The 14,505-nt window shown below is 34.8% G+C and overlaps 1 protein-coding gene and 1 pseudogene across 2 annotated transcripts in view; one reads left to right on the top strand and one right to left on the bottom strand.

Moving 5' to 3' along the window:
* LOC105546879 (lysosomal-trafficking regulator) overlaps window positions 1–14,505 on the top strand; it is a gene marked incomplete at both ends in the record, with an annotated part of 110,929 nt that overhangs the window by 46,908 nt on the left and 49,516 nt on the right. The window contains 4 exons of the mRNA XM_011990190.1: window positions 2,087–2,278; window positions 3,865–4,043; window positions 6,415–6,621; window positions 13,762–13,938. Coding sequence (XP_011845580.1) covers window positions 2,087–2,278; window positions 3,865–4,043; window positions 6,415–6,621; window positions 13,762–13,938 — 755 coding nt within the window. The remainder of the gene's footprint in view (window positions 1–2,086; window positions 2,279–3,864; window positions 4,044–6,414; window positions 6,622–13,761; window positions 13,939–14,505) is intronic.
* Window positions 9,136–11,118, bottom strand: LOC105546878 (annotated as a pseudogene). The gene has a single exon (XR_001007155.1). The product of XR_001007155.1 is annotated as an L-lactate dehydrogenase A chain-like (transcript).

Here is a 14,505-nt window from a genome sequence, read left to right as displayed (position 1 = left end):
TATCTGTTTTTGGTCTAGATATCTGTATCTATACATACCTTTATATGTAATTTTACCTAAATGGTATCATGCTCTACCTACTGTTTATAAATTGATTTCTATTTCTAGTCATTTATTATAGATATTTTTCCATGTTAAGAAACATAAATATTCTTTTATTTTTAATGATTGCAAAATAATCTGTTATTTTGATGTGGATAATCTAACTTTTATAGATAAACAAAGGTTTTTTTGCTTGATTTTTGCTAGTATAAATAAGGTAGCAATATACACTTTTAAATGTATTTTTTTACTTGTCTGCTTATTAATATGAAAAACTTTACACATCACTCTTAATGCATGAAGGTAGAAGTAGTCAGCATCAGGATATTATTTAGAATGCTAGACATATATTTAAATTGTCATACACTCACATACACAGTTATATTAGTAATTCACATACAAATGAACTTTATATTTCAACCAATAATAATATTAACCATTAAAAGTATTTTATTATTTGTGAGAATTAGACAGGCATTACGTTTTACATTCATTATTTTATTTTATCAACAAAATGACTCTTTCTTTATCCGTTTATTCAACCATCAAACATCAAATATTTCTTGAGTACCAACCATGTACCAGTTACTATATTACCTGTCTTCATGGAACTTGTACTGGGGGAAATGATGAATAAGCATATAAACAAATATATTTAATACAGTGTCAGATAGTGATAAATATCCACCTGTGAAGTAAGCTCTGTTTTCTTTCTAATCTGCATCTTATGTATGAGAAAACTGAGGTTTAGAAAGAAATGTGCTTAAGGCCATACTAGCTCTGTGTGGCTTCACAGCAGGAGTGCTGAAATACCCTCCCACTTTTTCTAGTATTAATACATAGTATTAAAAAAGACCTACTTAACATTTCCTTATTCAGTGTATTGTCATACCTCTGAATTACAATCATCAGCTGCACATACAGCATGAAAGCTATCAGATGTAGACATTAGGAAGAATCTTCTTAAACTCAGTATATTGTTTGACAGTATAACTCTTGAATATATACAGGATATGAATTTTTGTATTTTTTTTTTTGCCTCAAAAGTGACTGTCTACCAAAATATATTAACTGATTAAGAATACTAATTACCCAAAATAGTAAGCAATCTAAAATAGTATTAAAATATTTAAATAGCTTACAGGATAAGTCATTAAAACCTGTTATAATTTAGTCATATGTAATTTTTATAGAGGTTATTTATAGAAATTGATATATGTTTTCGTAATTTAAAACAAAGGTTCAATTCCAATGAAGGGTTCTATTATTCCTCATCTACCAAGACATCATTTTGGTTCCTATGGTCAACTTCCGATGCCCTTCTCCTTCAGTTCATTAAATCAAGACTCATGCCCCCAGTTTTCTCCTGGATGCACTACCTGTGTTGTACCTCCTGGAGCAGGTGCAGTAATGGCGCAGGAATGCCACTCCTCTGTGTTCAGTCTGAGGAAACCTTTCTCAGGAAATGCCTTTGTTGCTTTGAATTCCAAATGATGCATGTGTTCTAAATCATTTTAATAACAAATCACTGGAATTATATTCACCTTTCTGATCTCTTCACTGTCATTGACTGATTTCTACTTTGTCACTAGATACAATTTTTAAAACTACTTTATGAAATTCAACAACAGTAATTATCCAGAAATAGTAATATTCTTACTAAAAAATGATGTGCATTAAAACTTGATTTTGGAATACAAAGAAGTGAAACAGTATTTGAAACTATTTTATCAAAATGTTCTAAACTAGTTAAGCCCATTTAATACTTTTTAACTTGAACTTTGCCAAATGACATCTGTTTTACTAAGCTATGTCACTAGCTTCAACATTGTTATTTAGGACTTTGAAACCAAAAGTACTGTTGCACTTCTTGAAAGAGGGAGAAACATCATTTTCTCTTAATCACTCTCTCCTTTGTATAAATTGACTTTGTAGTAAATAAGGTTGTTTTCACGGTCTGGTAATCAAAAAGTTTCAGCAAAAATAGTTTCCTTGATCCTTATTAACACTGGCATTTGATGTTTTAATTTATATACTTTTGAAGGTCCTCGAAAATTTCCACTTGCTCAAACTGAATCGCTTCTGATGAAAATGCGTTCGGTGGCAAATGATGAGCTTCATGTGATGATGCAACGGAGAATGAGCCAGGAGAACCCTAGCCAGGCGACTGAAACGGAACTTGCACAGAGACTACAGAGGCTCACCGTTTTAGCAGTCAACAGGATTATTTATCAAGGTAAGACTATAGGGTTAGTTTGTTTTCTTCAGCTTTTAAAATGAAAGAGAAGTAATCTAAGAGGAAAGTGGTTAGTTTTCAGATGTTTAAGCAACATTATTTTTCAGTTCTTAACATCCATATTATTAAGAGTTTCTTATTTGGAACTGGTAAGTCTTAAATAAAAGTCCACTTTCAATGTGTTCAATGCTAGCCCAGATTGACCAGTTTAAAACCGTATGGCACTTCCAGTATGATCTTTTGAGATCGTTGTAGATTCACATGCAGTTAAGAGATAATACAGAGAGAGACCCTGTATATCCTTTACCCAGTTTCCCTCAATGAATCTTGCAGAACTGCCATTCTGACAGATGTGTAGTGATATCTCATTGTGGTTTTAATTTGCATTTCCATATTGGCTAATGAATATATATGTACATACTTAAATTGTAATACTTAGAGCAGCCACTAAAAAAAGCTATTCAAAGAAATACACTCCAAAACACTATAAATAATGTTCTCACCACACACCCAAAAAAATGGTAACTATGTGAGGTGTTAGATATGTTAGCTAGCTTCATTATGGTGATTATTTGACAATGTATTCATATATCAAAACATCTTAATTATATACAATTTCTGTTTGTCAATTATATTACAATAAAGCTGAAAATTGTTTTTAAAAAAACACTATAGATAATTCAAAATGGAATTCTAAAAAAATGTTCAGGTAACCCCAGGAAGACAGGAAAAAGAAAACGGTAATTGTTAATCACTAGAAAAACATGATAAACTCAAGTTTTTTTTTCTTTTTTTAGCTTTTTTTACTTTTCTTTCTCTCTCTCTTTTTTTTTCTTTTTTCTTGAGATGGGTTCTCACTGTCACCGAGGCTAGATTGCAGTGGTATGATCTCAGCTCACTGCAACCTCTACCTCCTGGGCTCAAGCAATCCTCCCATCTCAGCCTCCTAAGTAGCTGGGACTTCAGGTGTGTACCCCATGCCCGGCTAATTTTTGTATTTTTTTGTAGAGATGGGGTTCCACTATGTCGCCCAGGCTGATCTCAAACTCCTTGACTCAGGTGATCGATCTGTCTGCCTTCACCTCCCACAGTGCTGGGATTACAGGCGTGAGCCATTGTCCCCAGCTTCTTTTTTTTTTTTTTTTAACTTTTCTAATGTACATTCTGTGCAACAGACTCCCAGACTAAACTCTTGAGCCATGATTATTACATATACAGCATGTAAATGGATAGCACATGCAGAGAAACAGCTCTGTAGATCCACTCCTGTAAATATGACATGGTCTTTATGTTCGATTTGTATAATAATCTCATGGTTTGAATCATTTTGCAGTTTAACTTACCTTCATTAGCCAATAAATATTTAATTTGGAATTGTATGACATGCATTTTGAAATTTCTGTTATTTTACATGAATTCACTTTCTACTACAGTGTATCTACTACATCTAATACACCTGATAAACTTTTAAATTGTGATAACTGAATTAGTAATGAAAAACAATATTTTTACCAGTATTATTACTATTTATAATGGCTAGATAGTAGTGGTATGACTAACCTTGTATTCTTTTTTTCAATTCAAAGAGTTTAATTCAGACATTATTGACATTTTGAGAACTCCAGAAAATGTAACTCAAAGCAAGACCTCAGTTTTCCAGACTGAAATTTCTGAGGAAAATATGCATCATGAACAGTCTTCTGTTTTCAATCCATTTCAGAAAGAAATTTTTACATATCTGGTAGAAGGATTCAAAGTATCTATTGTAAGTAAATTAATTACATGTGAAACGTTCATTCACACAAAGGAAATAGAGGTTTTATGTTGACTGTATTATACGTTTTCACAATCGTATTTCTTTGTGCTCTTTCGGAGAGTTTTTTAAAACTTGGACAACTTGAATTTTTAATTAGAGAACAATATATATTGCTAATTCACCCTTTCCAAAATGACTCCACTCATGCAGCATTACTTTTTAAGCCTGTAACCCTAGAAGCTATTTTCTAGTGTTGTAGTTTAGTAAGATCAGCATCAGAAAAGAGTAGATCGTCGTCATTGATGACTACTATGAGAGTTTACATTAATTGTTTTTACAGGACTGTATTTATGGCTCCTTACTCTCAGTTTTCTGAATTATTATGAATTTTAGATCTTGGCCTAAGTGTATCTAACACCTTTAAAATTACGTAGAGAATACTGATAAGTGTCACGGTTCATTTATCATCATCTCACTTGGGTTTCTGTGGGTCACTTACAGTTGACACAATGGAACAAGTTGGTCAGTTTACTACATAGATAGCAAAAGCCAATCTAATTCTAGCAGCACTCATAAATCATGACATGCCAGTCTCTAAATCTAAACTAGATTTTGGTGTTTTAGCTCTGAACAGCAAAACCAAGTGCAGATTCGCTCACAGAGTCCTTACTTAGGACTAGACGTAATTAGAGAGGAGCTGTTTCTAAAACTCAGAATGAATTCTGAATGTACTGCTTCCAGTTTTAAACCATGTACAAGTGATTTGATCAGCATTTGGCTAGGCTTAGTGGGACCATTGTTAAAACAATTGGTTAATTGTTAGGGAATACTCTATGGTAAACCCATAGAGTAGTTTCCCCTTATCTTCAGGGGTACCTTGCAGGACCCCTGGTGAATTCCTGAAACCACAGATGGTACTGAAACCTATATATACTGTGTTTTTTCACATGCATACATACCTATGATAAAGTCTAATTTGTGAATTAGGCACAGTAAGAGATTAACAATAATAATAAAGCAGAACAGTTATAACAATCTACTTTAATAAAAGTTATATAAATGTAGTCTCTTTTTACAGTGAATAAGTATCTTATTGTACGGTACGTAACTATTTTCAGACCATGGTTGACTGTGGAAAGCAAAACCACAGGTAAGGGGTACTGCTATATGCAGTGCTTAGCAAAACCACAGGTAAGGGGTACTGCTATATGCAGTGCTTAATTTGTGACTAACACTCAATAAAGTAGCACAATTCGAGTCTTTATTATGAATCCTTTCTCTTTTTTATTGCAAAATCAGTGTAGGCTTATTTATCATTGCTCTTTGATAGTTTTTTTTTTTAATTTATAATTTTTGAGCCTTTGGTAATTTTTTCATGGCTTAGGACTTTAGCTTCTTTATCCGTCTCTTCTTTTAAACTGTGGTAAGGTATACCTAACATAAAATTTACCATTTTAACCTTTTTTAAGGATGCAATTCAGTGGCATTAAGTATATTCATATTATTGTGCAGCCATTGCCACCATCCATCTCTAGGAACTTTTTTTTTTTTCTGAGATGGAGTCTCAGTCTGCCTCCCCAACTGGAGTGCACTGGCCCGATCTCGGCTCACTGCAACCTCCACCTCCCAGGTTCAAGCGATTCTCCCACCTCAACCTCCCGAGTAGCTCGGATTACAGGCACCCACCACCACACCCAGCTAGTTTTTGTATTTTTAGTAGAGACAGCGTTTCACCACGTTGTCCAGGCTGGTCTCGAATTCCTGACCTCAGGTGACCCACCTGCCTCGGCCTCTCAGAGTGCTGGGATTACAGGTGTGAGCCACTGCACCTGGCCAGAACTTTTTAATTATCCCAAATGAAACTCCGTACCTAATAAATAATAACTTTTACCACCCCTTCCCCCATTACCCAGTAATCACTATTCTACTTTCCTGTCTCTGTGAATTTGACTGTTCTAGATATCTCATATAAATAGAAGCATATACTATTTGTCCTTTTGTATATGCCTTATTTTATTTAGCATTCTGTCCTCAAGGGTCATCCATGTTGTAGCATGTGTCAGAATTTCCTTCCTTTTTAAGGATGAATAATATTCCATTGTATGTATATACCACATTTTGTTTATCTGTTCTTCCACTGATGGACGTTCAGACTGTTTCCACCTTTTGGCTATTTTGAGTGATGCTGCTATGAACGTTGTATGCCCATCTCTTTTAAACTCCTGTGTGTATGGTTATGTATATATCTTTCTAATTTTGACTATGAAAACCAATCTGGAATAAAACATGTTCTATAATCTTCTTTAGGGCTGTGTTGAGGCTAGCATGGTATTGCTTAAGCAGTCTGATCCTAATTCATTCCTATCTTGATTGATTTTAGGGTTCAAGTAAAGCCAGTGGTTCCAAGCAGCAATGGACTAAAATTCTGTGGTCTTGTAAGGAGACCTTCCGAACGCAGCTTGGGAGACTCCTAGTGCATATTTTGTCACCAGCCCACACTGCACAAGAGAGAAAGCAAATTTTTGAAATACTTCATGAACCAAATCATCAGGAAATACTGCGAGACTGTCTCAGCCCATCCCTACAAGTAAGTGTCTCAGCTTTGATAAGATAAGTACAACTTTTGGTGAAATCTAAAGTCTGAATAAAACAAGAACTGAAATTAAATTGAATTTTCATGCCTAATTTATAATTTTCTTACCAAGCAAATTTAACCTAAGGCCTTTCCTTAGGTGCTTTTACACAGGCTCAATTTAACCTGTGTGTTTATTTCCCAATCTTTTTTCTAGTGCCTAAATTAAGAAGTTCTGTTTCAGAGTTTCTGTCAGATACTTTGTAATGTGTTAACATATCTTGAAGTGTTTTCTTTAAGGATTGTTTGGAGGCTTTTTAAAAAGCATTATATTACCTGTGAAACATCTATATTGAATAGCTCAAACAACAATACATACAACATATCTCAAAAATATGTGTGGTCAGTTAAAATAGAAAAAAATTATTAATCATTTGGAATAATCAAACCCAAAATACCTAAAAGAATTTCAGAGTGTATAAAGTTTACCACTTCAAGAGTGGTAGTTGGAAAGTTTAAAAGGTACATTAAACCATATTGGAGGGCTGTTTAACAGTTTCTTATAAAATTAAACATATATATATTTATTTATTTATTTATTTATTTATTTATTTTGAGACAGTCTCGCTCTGTCACCCAGGCTGCAGTGGCCGGATCTCAGCTCACTGCAAGCTCCGCCTCCCGGGTTTACGCCATTCTCCTGCCTCAGCCTCCCGAGTAGCTGGGACTACAGGCGCCCACCACCTTGCCCGGCTAGTTTTTTGTATTTTTTAGTAGAGATGGGATTTCACTGAGTTAGCCAGGATAGTCTCGATCTCCTGACCTCGTGATCCGCCTGTCTCGGCCTCCCAAAGTGCTGGGATTACAGGCTTGAGCCACTGCGCCCGGCCTAAACATATTTAACTTGTGACCATGTTACTCCATTTTTAGATATTTACCTAAAAGAGAAATTAAAGCATATATTCATTGAAAGACTTGTTTAAGAATATCCATGGCAGCCTTTTTTCATAATAACCAAAAACTAGAAATATTCAAATGCTCACCAACAGAAGAATGTACAAATTGTGATTTCTTTATACCTGTAGAGAGAAATCTATATAGACTATTCTACAGCACTGTATAGACTATTATACAGCTTTAAAAAGGAACGGACTACTGATACACCTACCATTATGGATGAATCTCAGGAACACTGAGCGGGGAAAGAGACAGCCAAACACAAAGGAGTACAATCTGTGATTCTGTTCATCTGAAAGAACAAGCAAAACCAAGATATGATGATAGAATTCAGGACAGTAGTTGCCTCTGTGGAAGGGGGATGGTGAGAAAGGGAATTGACTGGAAAGAGGTTTAAGGGAACTTTCTGAGGTGATAAAAATAAGATCTTATTTTGAGTAGTGGTTAAATGGATGTATGCAATTGTCAAAACTCATAGAAACAGTTAATATATGTATGCTTTATTATATGTAAGTTATACCTCAATAGAGATGAGAGAGGGTATATTAAAAAGGATAGGTATCCCCTTTTAATACATGGAAAACTCATATTAGGAGTCAAAACTATTGGAAGGGATACTTTTAGGTGATTTTTCCAGTATTAACATACTTTCAAGTACACTGAGGGCACTGTCTTCCTTTTCCCAAGACAGAAGCATATTTAGCCTGTATTTTCCTTCTGTGGAGAATTTGAAATGGTGTTTTTTTCTTTCCTTTATACTCAGCAAAGTTGCTATCCATCAAAATTCAACTGCAGTGTTAACAGTCCACTTTTTCTCATACCATCTTCCCTTCCCCACTACTTCATGTCTGTCATGTCTTCCCACTACTTCATGTCTGTCAATCATTATTGAATTTCAGCTTGAAAATTTTAACTGTTGTTGTTGTTGACTTTTTCTTCTCTCTCTCAATCCATTTCATCACCAAGGCCAGTTGTTTATTCACCCACGAAGACTGAGTATATTGTCTTTAACCTAATAGTTTTAGCAACCACTGTTAATTGCCAAGATCCACTTTTTCATTAGAGTTACAAAATAGTGATATCTCTAAGCCTGTCATTCCATCAACATCTATAAGCTCTGACTTTTCTATAGGGAAGAACTTTCCCTTGTCAACTATTTGGCTACCTTTTTTTTTCTTTTTTTTTTTGACTGTACAAGATTTATTGTGGGTTTTAGTTAGTGTGACACTTGGATAGTTGGTTGCATTGTTTATATGTAGATCTCTTTACATAATATGATAATATGTAATCTCTTTACATAATACACACTACTGATATATAGAGTTCACAAAATAAGATTGTTTGGATCAATTATGCACCATACATGCAATATTGGATTTATACACTGGATCCAGAATGTGACTGATTGGGAAAAAATGTTGGACCAGGCATGTTCAGTGAAGGAGCCAGGAAGTTATTTATATAACACGCGGTAAACATCCATCTGGCTCAAGGGGCAACTGCAGCATGGGCAGCATTGGCAGTGGTGCCTCAGAGGTGGCAGAACTATTTCACACCAACCAGTTTAGGACTACACAAGATTAGTATCATCCAGCCTACAGGATGGTACTATAGGATATAGCTACCCACAGGATATAGTACCTACAGAATATAGCTGTAGGATTTTACAAACCATTCCTATTTCTAACTTTAGGAACTGACGTTTTTCCCAGTCCATCTTAACATTACTGCTTTAATCACAGATCAGATAAAAAGGACAATATGCACAACGTCCAACTAAAATCCTGTTGTAGCCTAGACAGTGAAATGGTATGCCATCAGAAGACTTTAAAATTGCAGCTCTTTTTGTATCCCCCAAAGTGGAACTGCACTCTTCTTCAAACGGCCCCTTAGGAGTCAGAGTCACCTTCACAGGGTCTGAGATTCTGTCCTGTCCCAAGATGCAAGGAACACTAAGGAAGACATCATCATTTATTCCATAGAGACCCTTAATCATGGTGGAAATTGGGTGCACCCACCCAAGATTCTTCATTATACTGTCTGCCAAATCTGCCACAGAGAGTTCAGTGGCCCACGATGGGTAGCCTTTGAGTTTGATCACCTTGTAAGCACTCTCAGCCACCTGCTTGTGAACCTCTTTCCACTGTTCCTTATCTATATCAGTCCCTAAATCTGGGTGCAGAGTCTTGAGGGAGACACCAGTAACATTCACTCCGCTCCATACAGGCACACTAGAATCTCCATGTTCCCCAAGGACCCTACCCATGACAGCTTAATGGGTGAACTCCCAGCCTTTCCTGCATTGGGTAACGGAATTGGGCTGAGCCGAGATTGCAGCCACTTCCAATAACACGGTTTTTGGGAAAGCCACTTATATTCCAAGCCACAATAGGTCAAAGATATCCACTGGATTTGAAACAATAAGCAACTTGCAGTTCAGGCTGTATTTTATAGCATTAGGAATGATGAATTTAAAGAAGTTCACATTACACTGGACCAAATTAAAACGGCTTTCTCCCTCTTGCTGATGTGCCTCAGCTGTGATAATGACCAACTTGGAGTTTGCAGTTACATATAGTTTTTGCCAGAGACAACTTTTGATGTTCTAAGGAAAAGGCTGCCATGTTGGAGATCCATCATCTCGCCCCTCAATTTGTCTTCCATGACATCAACAAGAGCAAGTACACCTGCCAAGTCCTTCATTAAGATACTGATGGCAAAAGCTGTGCCAACAGCATCAACCCCAACAACGGTAATCTTATTCTGGGGAATCTCTTCTTCCTTTAGAAGATTATGAATCGGCTGATCCTCGAGAGTTTCCATATTGGACTTGGAAACAAAAGGAATCGGGAATGCGTGTCCAGCGGGTGTCCGGGCACGTGGCAGTGAGATCCGGACTCTTGGGCAGCGGCTCCAGCACCTTGGCTGCCTTTAAGTACAGTCAGTCAAGGAAAGGCAGGATAAATGCTGTTTCCTTCCCTGTTTATTAATTTTTAGAATGATGAGTTCATGCCCCTAGTGGCCTCTAATTTTTGTATTTGTTTTTATTTTTGGAGTATCATTAGGAACTCAGGTATTTTAAAATAAATGTTATGTGTTTTAGTCTTTTGCAATCATTATTTGGTTTGATATTAAAATTAACACCTCTGTAGATTCAAGTTGTTGGGTCGACATGGCCTTTTTCATTTTAACAAGTTAATATGATTAAACTTCTTGTTTTCTGGCACAGAAGAATGTCCCAGGCCCACCTTATACAATTCCTTCCCCAAACCTAGAACCCAACTTCCCTCCCAAGAAGGCCTTATTTCCTTTTAAGGAGATGATAGCATTTAGAGACTACAAATCTAAGGACTACGTATGTTTATTTCTACTGGGTTGTCGTTTCTTCTCAGGCTTTTTCGTGGACAAAGCTAGGAAATATGTATTTTTTTAGAAAGACAAAGAAGTCATGAGTTTATACTGACGCTTTCACTTTTTCTTGGATTTTTTTATTTGTATTTCTTATTAATGTTGATATCTTGGTTCCTAATATTAACATAATCACTTATTTGCTTTGTCTTTCTACATATATAACATTTTCAAAATAAGATGGCCAACATGGTCACTAATAACAATCCTGCTGAGTGCAGTTGAAGATGTCTTTGTGGTTCTTTTTGTTCCTAGCATACTGTTATGGTCATATACAGTGAAAATACTGTATTATAAAAGCACTTAAATAGTTTATTTGGTCAGGCTGCCAACTTCAACCAATTAGGTAGGTAGGTAGGTAGGCTTTTTTTTCCAGTTTGTTTTATAGTTTTTTGGGATTCCTTTGGGGTTTTGTTTGTTTGCTTAATTTTGTTTTTAATCGTGAAATGTCTACATGGTTCTAAAAGCAACGCTGTGAAACAGCACATTCAGAGAGGTTCTAGCTTTTATCCCTTTCTTCTCCTCAGATTCTTTCCCACTCTGTGTAGGTAACTGACTTTTTTTTCTGTTGAAGATACAGGCAAATCTATGTATACATGTATTTACACATGTAAATATTCTCTCCCCTACTTCATAACACAAAGAAAGATAGCAAAGTATACACACTCTTCTGCACCTTACTTTCTTCACTTAATATATCCTAGAGATCATTATTACATAGTAGTGTAGAGTGATCTTCTTTATGCCTTTTCACAGCTGCATACATTTAATTTGTATTTCATTTGGAATCTGCCTGGGTTTTTAAGCCCCAGGCTTCTTTTCTGCCATCACAACTTGATTCTGATTAACACTCCAGCCTGCTGACCCTCTTCTTTTCAAGATAATCATATCTTTGTGTCTTGCAACCTCTTCACATCCTGTTTATTTTTACTGTCATGCTGTTTTATTCATGTTGTCCACCAGCACAGAACACCTTTCTCTCCTTTGTCTATCCATATTCCTATTCTATCCTTTCATTTGGCCATGACCCAGATCACTCTATACCTTCTTCAAAACCTTTCTCCCTTTCTGTAGTCCACTCAGAACTCTTCCTTATTAGAACCTTCTTTGAAAAGAAATATTTTACATATTTTAGCACTTTATTATTTTCTAAGGATTCATGTTTAACAGATTCAGTTCCTTAAATCAGTTTTTTAAGGGCCGAAAATAAGATTTTTTTGGTATCTGTTCCAAAAAAATGACCACTTTTATAGTCCCTGAAATGATAATCGTAAGTGATCAGAGGGTATTAAAATGAGATATTAGAAACAACTTCAGTGTTTAAGAAAATCATGTGTTTCTTTAGATATTCACAATGAATAAAAACATTTCGGATAGTTTTTCAAGATAATTTTAGAGTGTCACTGAATGCTAAACTGAAATATTTTTAAAGTTATATCAAGAACATTACTTTTAAGACACACTTAGGAAAATCTTCCAGTCATTTACCATTTTTATTTATTTGCCAACTCTTTGGGCCTTTTACTCACAGAGCTTCTGTTCATTTTTCTCTTTTGGTCAGGTAGCAGCTGTCTCTGACTAATTTAAAATGTTGCATTAAAATGAGCTGTGCTATTTTCACTATTGCATATGTTCATCTTTTGTTTTTGGGAAATGACATGATATGATTCAGCATGATAATTTAAATATCACCCAAAATGTAATCATTTCCAGATCCATTTTCTGACATTTAATACTATTCACAGTTAAAAATGTCATAAAACTAAATACAGCGATATTCGTGTCAGTGCTTATTTTTAAAGTAAAATATATATGTTTAACTTGTTGACAAAATTATTGTCTAAATAATACATGCTGTACACATTAGAGTCAGGTGTAATATCTACAGCATGTAAGGGCCACTTAAAAAGTCACGAATCGACATTTGGTTTCAGTTTGTGCTGCAAAGGACAATTGTCATTATCTTAAGTAACACTGTAAATTTTGGTTTTAGGGACTGTTAATAAAAGATTGGCTAAAACAACTCTTCCACGGAAATACATATAGAACTGTCTGCGTAGATCTCACCAGTTTGAGAGTTTTTCACCTTTTGTCCTAGGGAGTAGTGAATGCTTACAAGCTAAAGATAGGTTTTAGTTCTAGAAATTTCACCAACTTCTCTTCTACTAAGCAGAAATCAAAGGAAGAAGAGTAAATAAGTTTTAAGGTCTAAAGGAAGCTTTCCCTTCTAGTTCAGTTTTTCTGTGAGAAAAACTAAAAATTATTTTCCTTTATCCCACTTTATTTCCTGTATTCCTTTAGCAAGTCCTTTCCAAAATTCTTTCCCCAAAAGCTAGCTGGCTAGCTTGCTTGCTTTTTAAAATATAGTTTATAAGAAAAAATTTCAAGCATACAGAGAGTAGAAAGAGTAGTATAATAAATACCATGGAATGATCACCTAAATTTAACAGTTACTATTTTTATTATATTGACATCATTTCTACTTTTTCTGAACTATTTTAACATATATATGGAAATTATGATATTTTACCTCTAAATTCTTTTTTTAAAATATTTTCCTATGTAACCATAACATTGTTGCATCTAACAAAATTAGCATTAATCGTCTGTCATCAAATATTCAGTGCATAATCAGATTTCTGTAATTATCCTCAGAATGTCTTTTGTAGGTGCTTTATTCAAATCAGATGCAACCAAATAAATCTAGCAATATAATTTAATTACTATGAAGTAATTTAAATGTAAGAATTAAAATTCTAAATGACTAAAAAATTATTACTTTTTTTAAAGCATGGAGCCAAGTTAGTTTTGTATTTGTCAGAGTTGATACATAATCACCAAGATGAATTGACTGAAGAAGAGCTAGACACAGCAGAACTACTTATGAATGCTTTGAAGTTATGTGGTCACAAGTGCATCCCTCCCAGTGCATCAACAAAAGCAGACCTTATTAAAATGATCAAAGAGGTGAGTCAATGAAACCATAGTACTTTCTTAGGAGATTCCATCATAGATAAAGAATGATTGACATTACTTTTTTAAGAACAGAGTATCATTGATGATGAACTTGAGGTGATTATTTTATTTTATTTTTCCTATATACTGTACTGCTTTTTTCTATGAGAGAAGAAAAATAGGCTTATTTTAAGGAGCACTTTGTTCTCTGTGGTCATCAGTATCCATTATCATTAGCCTTCAGTGAAGGGAAGACTTTTAAAGTGACAAGCAAGCTGAAACATACCTTGAGTTAGAGGTTTTTAATGAAAAAGCAGAGTAAGGAGGCAAGCGACTATGTAAACTCATCAGGTTTAGCAACCCTGGTTAACCATTCTACTGTAATTTATGTGACCTAAATTGTATAGACACAGAATTATAACATTATAACATTGTTTAGATGGTTCATTCATTTTAATATTCTGGTCTCCTAGGGACAATCGTTTTTCCTTTGTTAACTGGGTTTTAAAATGAGTTTGTTGGGCTCTGTGCCAATGTTAGGTGAGAAATAATAAATTTTATATAGTATATTATCTAAAT

The sequence above is a fragment of the Mandrillus leucophaeus genome, unplaced genomic scaffold (genome assembly GCF_000951045.1).
Source record: "Mandrillus leucophaeus isolate KB7577 unplaced genomic scaffold, Mleu.le_1.0 Scaffold3729, whole genome shotgun sequence".
NCBI classification, from domain to species: Eukaryota; Metazoa; Chordata; class Mammalia; order Primates; family Cercopithecidae; genus Mandrillus; species Mandrillus leucophaeus.
The sequence above is the reverse complement of the archived record's forward strand: the minus strand, read 5'-3'. Positions and strand labels throughout refer to the sequence as shown.